At 39.1% G+C, this 10,310-nt stretch overlaps 1 protein-coding gene across 1 annotated transcript; it reads right to left on the bottom strand.

Annotated features, from left to right (window-relative positions):
• Nucleotides 1-377: 377 nt before the first annotated feature.
• On the bottom strand, nucleotides 378-10,310 carry cfap97 (cilia and flagella associated protein 97). The gene is made up of 5 exons (XM_079813080.1): nucleotides 10,082-10,310; nucleotides 8,078-9,035; nucleotides 7,713-8,002; nucleotides 1,471-1,618; nucleotides 378-924 (listed from the first exon to the last, which is right to left on the bottom strand). Exons 2-5 carry the CDS (start codon nucleotides 9,027-9,029, stop codon nucleotides 833-835), a joined length of 1,482 nt encoding a protein of 493 aa, XP_079669206.1. The 5' UTR covers nucleotides 9,030-9,035; nucleotides 10,082-10,310; the 3' UTR covers nucleotides 378-832.

Here is a 10,310-nt window from a genome sequence, read left to right on the forward strand (position 1 = left end):
GATCTGTAAAGAAATATATAATGTATAATGTTTGTTTTATAATTCTAGTATAATAGCCAAGTAAAGGCTAGTAACAGTAACTAGTTACAGTAATGTGAGTGAAACAACATAACCGTGTCTTCCGCAACAATGACTACTGTGCCAGTCTCTGTGTTTGCATAACCTTGTTAGTCTGCTATGTGTCATCAAGTGTCAGTCAGGCTTTTCAAAAGCAATTTAAGAGTGACCGGTGAATGACTGGCATTGTTACACTGATTGTAAAAGACGGAACACTGTCTGAGCATGTGTGGCACTTCATACCAGCATTCAAGTGTCATACAGCTGGGTCAATAAACAAACCACTTTTACTTTCTGAATAATGTAACAACACTGGATATTACATAACATAAAGCATTTATTTTCACATGAAATGTACAGTTTCCATACAGATGTGTCATGTGTCATAATTCTAATAACAGCAACATTGACTTTAAAATTATACGCAGCTTATATACAAATTATTTTTGTTGTCTGTCAAATATAGGCACTGGTTTACTTTTGAATGTCTCAGAAAATGGAATGTCCCACTTTACAGTCCCCAAACAGTTTTGATTGAATTTATTTAGTCTCCAACAATAACTAAAATGTATATAAACCACACATTTTCAAGTAATGAACAACAAATATTTCATTTTTATATCACTCCACATCTAGACAAACTAATGTGAGCTCAAGCAGTTTATCCCGAGTGTTTCATGTTGTGAACTTCAGTCATATTTTCTACTTACAGTCAGAGCGGAACAAGTATGTGAAAGGGACCGGGGGCAAAGAAAGAGAAGGAAAATGTTGGAGATCAGGACCATGCAGGCCGCGGTGATGCCCTGCGGAGTTTAGCATTTTCCGGTCTAGCTCTGTGAGGACTACTGCCAGGTCTAGAAGTCTTCCCTGTGTTCATGGAAAGACAGGAGTTGGTATTATTATTATTGTTTATTAAAATTGTTCATTTGAGATTAACAATTATGCATTAAATGCATGCATGCAGTTAAAGCATTTAGCCAATCTACATGACAACAGTTGTTTGTGTTCAAATTCAGTGGCTAGACTCTTGTTTATCAGTACATTACGGAGAAAGACCAATCTAACAGTTAATAATATTTTTTTTAAATCAGATGTGACTAATTAAAAGTTATTTGCAATGGCAGATTTTAATTATCACTAACTAAAACTAAAACAAGTACAAAACAACTCATACAAGCGGATTTCTATTTTCACAGCAGGAGTTGGATGCAAACTGAATGCACTATTTTAAAGGGTAAAAGTATAGTATATCATCAATAGCCCAAGTTATGAATGTATTATTTCTGGAATCAGCGGCACACAGCTGAATATGGGCTGATGTAATAGTGATGACATGCTGAACATGTCTTCATTGAAAGCGCCTAAAGCAAACTTTTGCATAAATTGTGTGTGTGTGTGCGTGCGTGCATGTACCAGATGTCTTGCTGGACAGGAGTTTGCCCGATGGAAGAGCTGTAACGCGCGTTCCCAGGTATCGGCACTGCCGCTGATAATCAGACAGCTGCTCATCTCGGGTCATACCAGGAGTGGGCTTCACAGATTCTAGGCGTTTCAGGAATGCCTAAAAGCACAAATATTTACACATACAATAAATTATCCTCAGAGTCTCAGAATCCTCTGAATTAGCCCTCTGCTGTAGTAAATATTTTGCAGGCAACAAATTCGTTGTTTTATTCAAATTGTGTGTGACTGAATTGGTTAAGGATACCTTCTAGTAAACCCTGTGTTATGCAGTCTTCACAGACGGGTCAGAAATGTAATTCCCTTCCTGAAGTGAATTCAACATTGGAGCTTGCTAAATTACAACATGATTTATTAACACGTATTATTATTAACATGCTGGCCAAGAATGCCAGTTATTTAGCTTGGCCAAAATCCTTATGGAAAAAGAATCCAAATAATTGTTGAAAAAAAAAAAAAAAATTTGCATTATATAAATTAAACATTAAAACGAATTAACATATTAAACAAAAAAAAACAATAATGATATTAACAGCATTAATAGTCAATTGTTTATTGTAAATTATATAATGAATACTGCCATACCATAAAAAGGTTTACTACAATAATGAAAATTTTTTTTGCATTACATTAATGAGAATTTGGGAGGAAAATATACTTAATTTTCACAAAAATACCACAACGGTCCTTGAAAAAATAAAGGCATATTTATTTATTTATTTTTATTTAGGATGAAATACGACAAGTGAATTTTATGCGATTCACCCTAAAGCTAAAAACTTTCAGACATCTATGTATGAACTCACATTAACTTGCCTCAAACAAGATGACCAAGTGAATAGTGTAGACTACAACTATGAACTCTGAAAAGCCACAGTGAACCATTGAGAATAAAAATAACCTGTGCACAAGGATCAGAATGTCACAGGCTGTCATGCCTCCGTATGCCGGCACAAACACCCCTTTGGAAACCACTCAGTAAGCAAAGCCCATGAAAAGAGCTGGGGCTGGAAATAGAGTAAAGGTGAAGATAGAGGACAGCTCGCTGAGTTCTCTTAAAGAAAGAGAGTGACTGTCTTGTACTCTTGTTCTTGTGCTCCAGCAGTAGTTGCTAGGCAGTAAAACGCTAACAAGACCTGTCCTGGAGGAATATGCAGTCTGAGTCACAGCTCATATTCCCTGCTTCCATTGATTAAGGAGTATTTTATTTTCAGTTTTCTTCAATAAAAATTGACAAAGAGGAGGATATGACTCTGTAAGGCTCTGTGAGGATGATGTTGCTTCAAAAAGCACAGAGCAAGAGAGAGATCCTCATCATTTACTCGCCCTCCTTCAAATATGAAGAGTTGCATAATCTCTCTCTCTTTCACTGAAGCTTAGATGAGGAAAGTACGGGGTGAATTCGCTATAATGTCAAGACCACCATGTGCGCAAAACTGCTTCCACCTGTCTCTTCTCGTCTGAGTCTGGTGGTAACTGTCTCTCTGCTTTCACTGGCTATGGCCGACAGCGCCCCCCACCCCATGTACACTTTCACAGAACACCATAACATGAATGAATAATATCACCAAAGAATCTGGTGATACATACTGGGACATCTGAGTCTAAGAGGCAGAGCACTGTAAATGACAGAATCGAAACATACATCGTTCAAAAGTCTGGGGTTAGTAAGATTTCTTATTTAAAGACAATTTTTGAAATAAGTCTCTTATGCTCACCAAGGCTGCATTTATTTGAACAAAAATACAGCAAATAGAGTAATGTTGTGAAATAGAACTACAATTAACCATTTTATATTTGAATAGATTTTAAATGTAATTTATTCCTGTGAAGGCAAAGCTGAATTTCCAGCATCATTACTCCGGTCTTCAGTGTCACATGATCCCTCAGAAATCATTCTAATATGCCAATTTAGCACTCAATAAACATTTATTAAAAGTGGATTTTGGTGGATATAGGATTTGTTGAAGAATAGAAAGTTCAAAAGAACAACATTTATTTGCAATAGGCCTTTTTGTAAAATGTCAAAATATTTACTGTAACTGGTGAGTTTAATGCATCCTTGCTGAATAAAATTATTATTTTCTTTAAAAAAAAAAAAAAACTCTCATCTTATTGACCCTTAACTTTTGAATGGTAGTTCAAAAGTTCAAATCTAATCTAGTGTTGAAGGGGAGTTCACTGCATAACTAAAAAGATAGGGAATAACTCCCTCTAGTGGAGGGAGAGGTAAGATTTTCTTGTTAAAGAGGCCATTATGCTTTTTCAACTTTAGTTAATGTGTAATGTTGCTGTTTGAACATTAAAAAAAGATTTGCAAGGTTACAAAGCTCAAAGTCTAGCCTGGTCCTACCAGACTCTCTGTACATTTCATTTGTACAGAGAGTCTGGCCACTCTCCATTGACAAGTGTTAACTTCCTTGAAGGCGGGTACTCTGTTGAAGTTTATAACTATTGGATCTGCCCAGAGCCACTCTGGATCTGCCATAACCAATCAGTAACGTTTGGTCGTGACCAAGCCAGTAGTGCTCCAGTCAGAAATTGAAGCTTTCGCGCCTCGATCGCCCCCCGGTGGCCGGTCCCAGTACAGCTCCTAAACCCCGCCTCTCCATGTATTTGAATGGGCGCGAGACACACTAAACAATTTAATTACACTTCAAATAATTGTCTCCTAAAGATGGTTTCTGTCATTTTAGGCAGTTTTTATTACATTAATTTCATTTCAAGTGTTAGTTTTTTAAATAAGTTTAGTTTTAGTGAGTTATTTGATGCTATAAAAACGGGGGGTGTGACGTCATGATTGACAGCTGAGATTGACGGCTTCTCTGAGTGAAGTTGTCACTGAGGCACTAACGGACTTTTTTCTGGATTTTTGGGAGGAGATTAGAGCTTTAGCTTTAATTTCTACATTTCCATAACTGTTTATTTCACACCAACATAATTAATTGTTCTGCATCTGCGAGAGTGTGGGCGGGCTTTTGATAATCGCACCTCTACTTCCTGTTCTCTACTGCGCAACTCCGGTCCCAAGATCGCTACTGCGCAGACTCGGTCCCAAGATGTCAGCGCCGTGAGCGGGCCTATGAAAGCTTCAACTTTGGTCAGCGGAAGTCAATGAAGTCGCGTCGTCCATATTTTTTTACGGTCTATGGTCGTGACGCATGAGGCGAGACGACAACAACTATCGGCTTAGCCCCGCTAGCTTTCGCCTTAGCCAACTCCTTCACCACTAACGGAGCGAGCTGGAAAATCAAACTTTTCCCAAACCCGTGGGGAGGAGGGCCACAACATCATGGCCACCAACAAAACTCAGCAAAGATTGTTCTTGCTCCGGCTTTAACTTCTGGATATTCGGCAGCGTTGCCACTACGGACCGAATGGCTTCGCTCGCATCTTTCTACCCCGCCATTACTGAACTACAACTCAAACTAGCGCACAACACCAATGTCATCGTTCTCAGCCACTCCCTGTTTGCTGATTGGAACGGTTAAAATTGGGCCGGAGAAAACCAGCGAATATACCGCAAACCCAGACGACATACTGAAGGAAGTACGTAGGAGGGCGGAGCCAGCCTACTCAAAATCCACTCCAAAGGGAGATATTTTATTTAACAATATCCACTTTCCGAGAACTGCAATGAACGACTCGTTTGGACTACAATGTGTTTTTTCCAGATCTTATGAAGTCATAATGTTACTCATTAAATAATCCTGCCAACGGGATATGCAGAAAAGGGGACAAGGCCTGGTTGAGTTGCGTTAGAGAAGACAGTGTTGTCGCTATTTCAAAGAGGCGTTTTTTTCCACCGTTTCAAAAACTCATTTGTCTGACGTTCCTAAGGCTGACGAACTGAAGAGTGGTTCAAATGAATTTGAAACACTGTTCCTGAACATTAAAACCCAAACATTTATCTGTGTGCTCCACATTTTATGAAGAACAGCTTGTTTTCTGTAGCTTTTGTAAGCTCTCGCTTTTATAAGACCTCCTTGGGAAAATTAATGGTTTTGTGATCGATTACGGTTTGCATTACCTTAGGTTTCTGACAAATATCTTGATTAAATGGTGGATAACATCATATCTATAATGTATAAGGAAAATACAAAAAACAAGGAAACGTCCGGTGAAATGCGTGCTTGCAAATTCTGTGCATTAAATCCGTTCTGGACAATCCCCTTGTTCGTTAACATTGTCGGGAATCGGGCTCGAAATGGTTTGAAATTGCCATCATTAAAATGCCATAATTAAAATTTACACTAGAAGATCTCGCAGTTATGGAGGAGCGGGACATTTCCTGAATACGCACTAATCATTGCCAATCACAACACACTGGGCCAGCTAATCAATTCCGGCACATTTCGTATTTAGGAAGGAGGGGCTTCATCGAAATCGCTGTGTTCGAGCCAGACTGGGGTAGTGGTAGTATTTAAGTTTATTGCCATATCAGCATCACTGGCTATTACATGGCAGATACAGTGCAAACGGAAAGTATTCACAGCGCTTCACTTTTTCCACATTATGTTATGTTACAGCCTTGTTCCAAAATATTTTTTCCCTCAATTTTAGAAACAATACCACAATGACAACAATAAAGAAGTTTGTTTGAAATCTTTGAAAATTTAACAAAAAAATTAAATTAAAATCACATTATACATAAGTATTTACAGCCTTTGCCATGACACTCAAAATTGAGCTCAGGTGCTCCTGTTTCCACTGACCATCCTTGAGATGTTTCTCCAACTTGTTTGGAGTCCACCTATGGTAAAGTCAGTTGATTTGTACATGATTTGGAAAGGCACACACTTGTCTATATAAGGTCCCACAGTTAACAGTGCATGTCAGAGCACAAACCAAGCCATGAAGTCCAAGGAATTGTCTGTAGACCTCCGAGACAGGAACAACCAGAAGAACAACCATCTCTGCAGCAAGCCACTCCTCAGTAAAAGGCCACCTGGAGTTTGCCAAAAGGCACCTGAAGGACTCTCAGCCCACGAGAAACAAAATTCTCTGGTATGATGAAACAAAGATTGAACTCTTTGGCCTGAATGGCAAGCGTCATATCTGGAGGAAACCAGGCACTGCTCATCACCTTGCCAATACCATCCCTGCAGTGAAGCATGGTGGTGGCAGCATCATGCTGTGGGGATCTTTTTCAGCTGCAGGAACTGGGAGACTAGTCAGGATCGAGGGAAAGATGAATGCAGCAATGTATAGAGACATCCTTAATGAAAACCTGCTCCAGAGCGCTCTGGAACTCAGACTGGGGCGAAGGTTCATCTTCCAACCGGACAACAACCCTAAGCACACAGCCAACATATCAAAGGAGTGGCTACAGGACAACTTTGTGAATGTCCTTGAGTGGCCCAGCCAGAGCCCAGACTTGAACCCAATTGAACATCTCTGGAGCGATCTGAAAATGGCTGTGCACCGACGCTCCCCATCCAACCTGATGGAGCTGGAGAGGTCCTGCAAAGAAGAATTGGAGAAACTGCCCAAATATAGGTGTGCCAAGCTTGTAGTATCATACTCAAAAAGACTTGAGGCTGTAATTGGTGACAAAGGTGCTTTAACAAAGTATCGAGCAAAGGCTGCGAATACTAATGTACTTGTGATTTTTTTTAATTTATTTTTTATTCAGGTTTTAATTTTAATAAATTTGCAAAGATTTCAAACAAACTTCTTTCAAATTGTCATTATGGGGTATTGTTTGTAGAATTGAGAAGAAAAAAAAATATGAATTTAATCCATTTTGGAATAAGGCTGTAACAGAATAAAATGTGGAAAAAGTAAAGTGCTGTGAATACTTTCCGGATTCACTGTACATATTAAATATTTAACAACACAATTCATAAACAAACATTAAAAAAAATAAAGTACATGTACAGAATGAGTAAAATTGTATAAAAGATTATTTAAATGTACTAAAAATTTGTAAACGATTTTCTGAATCCATAAATAAATCCTCAAAAGTTTGTCCTGATAAAAAGCACTGTCCCATAACATAAAAAAATTGGGCAGTCCAAAAGCATATGTTTTACAGTCAAGCTGGTACTACAGTACTGCCAGACTGGGGAGAGAGGTGCTGTAATAATTGAAAATATGCGGAAAATAATTAATTGTTTTAACAATCAAGCATGAAAACATATTCTAGTACAGCCCAAAAAAAAAATAGCACCCCTTTAAGAATCTGAACTGACCAGGTTATCCTTTTGGATTCGCTCTTGCTCTCGTTGTCTGTTGAGGGTGGTGTGGTAAAGGCGTACAGCTGGCGCACTGCTCCTGCGACTGCTGGTTTTGGAGCAGGTGGAACTGCCACTACGCGAACGTGCCGTGGAATGGGATAGTTCTCGTAATAGTCGCTGATTCTCCCGGTCGATGTCCCGTACCTCTTCATTGCTGAAGGAATAGTTCTTACGGCTGCTGCCAACACTGCCAGGGCTGGAGACTACAAGTACTCTGTCTAATTGTTTCTCTACTTTTAAAAACACTGCAAGGGAGAGAAACAGAGATTCTTAAGAAACAGCCACAACAAACAAAAAACATCTCTATTCCTTGCACAAACCTGATCCATTCTCTCCTTCAGAACTTATACTGCCCTGACTGTCCGAACCATCATTCACAACCATCTCCTCAGCAACACTGGGCTGTTGTTGAACATCTGCTGCCAAAGGTTCAGAGGGCAGAACCAAATCAATGGACTGAGAAGGACTAACATTTGGTGTCGAGAGAGGGGTAACATCAGTGACTGTGTCTTCAGATTCTGCCACTTCATTTTGTCGCACTTTCTGGTTAGCTGAACCTACCCGCTGATGTTTCTGTGAGCGAATTGAGCTTCGTTCTTCACTACTGTGGGAGGACTCGGAATCAGATGATGACGAGCAGCTGCGGCTCAGCTTGTGGAATTTACCAGCAGATTTTTTAGGTGTTCCGTGAGATCTCTTATGTTTTGTTGATCTCACATCATCCTCACTTTCATCATCACTACGATGATATCCATCCTCATCATCATAATGGTTAACAATACCATTGGTTTTCCTGAGTTTAACATCCAGCTTCTCATCCAGCTCTCTTTCCTCATCAGAGGAGTATGAATGCACACTAGATCCTTCTTCTGATTGGCTGTTGTTCATAGTCTCTGAGCTTGTGGCACTTGGGAGTGTTGAGGAGCCTTTGAAAAGTACATCACTACTTTGTCGCTCTCTTTTATATTCGGTCTCTTCACTCCGTCCTTGTCTGCCCTGCTGGTTTGAACCATCCTCCAATCTGGCTTTAACTTTAATGTTCCTCCCACTTTGAACTCCACTCCCTATCTGATCCATTGAAACATGCGTCTCTTTTCCGGTTCTCTCATCATGTTGTTCTGAGGCCTTCTGTTTATTGAGCCGTCCTTCCTCAGAACCATCAAGTCCATTAGCTTCACAGTCACTGTCAAAGAACGAGTGGTCAACTTCTTCCTCTAGCTCTTTGGGGCTGTACATGTCTGTAGTGTGCTTTCCTAATGTGCCCTCATTCATTGGAACCTGAATGAAAAAGGAAAAGGTTTAAAAGCTTTTTTACTACCAGCAACTGTTATAAGGCTCAACATGTGGATAAATTAATTGTCTAAACTATTTTGATGTTTACTAGAGCAGTGTTTCTCAAACCATGGGAGGTGGGGCCTCAGCAAACTAACAAGGGGGCCTTTAATTTTTTTTAAGGTAACTTAAAATGATTTAAAATAAGGGTTAATTACTACAACTACAGTTGTAGGGTTCCTACTTCCTAGAAAAAAAAAAGTTATTGATTCAATATAATTATTTTATACAATGGTGTAGTTATGCCAAGATTTTAAAACATTTTTTAATGACTGTTAAAATATTGATTCATGCAAACTGACTGTTTCTAACAATTGTTTTGTCTTAATTAATATTTGTTGTTGTCTAATGATTTAAGTAAATCAACAACAATTAACACAAACACAGCAATTTTGAAGTCTTATATAATAAAAACAATAACGGACAAAGTCATTACAAAGTTGGAATGTTTCTGAAAAGAATTATAAAAAAAGATTTTTCAATTTATCAGTAGATTCATTACACCCATATTAAGGGGACTAATAACAGAGTATAAAATAATAATATCAAACCAATCACCAGTGTATCTTTAGTGTTTTCTGACATTCCCCCAAAACATTTAACGCTTGAGACCTTGGAAAGCTGTTCAGGTATCAGGAAAATGCTCAATTAGCACTCTTAAAGTAGAGATGCTCATAACACACACACACACACACACACACACACACACACACACACACACACACACACACACACACACACACACACACGGGACATGTTTCTATGACAAGAGCTTTAACAAACAGTTGACAAACAGCTTTAACAAACAGTTGATTTAGCAATGCTGCCAGACATTCACGTTCAGCAGACTGGCGTGTTCTACGTTTAATGTGCATATGTTATTTATAATCAAGACCACAAACCTGTTTACTCGAATGGCTCGAGCAGGACAACGCAAACGCAAACGCAAACGCATAACTTACGTTAAAGCTAATGCAGTTAGCAGTGCCTACCTTTTGACATTCACACCCAAAACATGCGGGGCCGCGACACTGTCAGGCAAAGTCTCCAAACCACAGAGCTGACGTACTTCATTTTATTTCGCTTTAAATCTCCACAAGCTGTTCAGAAAGATAAAGGCTGAAGATAAGAGTTAAAACAGACTCTTTCAGCTGTTCAGCTCGCAGCACAGATGAGTGTGTGGGCTCGATAGTTACGGTAACTAAGTGACGTCATTTCCTC

Source organism: Gobio gobio, assembly GCF_949357685.1.
Source record: "Gobio gobio genome assembly, chromosome: 3".
Classification (NCBI taxonomy): domain Eukaryota; kingdom Metazoa; phylum Chordata; class Actinopteri; order Cypriniformes; family Gobionidae; genus Gobio; species Gobio gobio.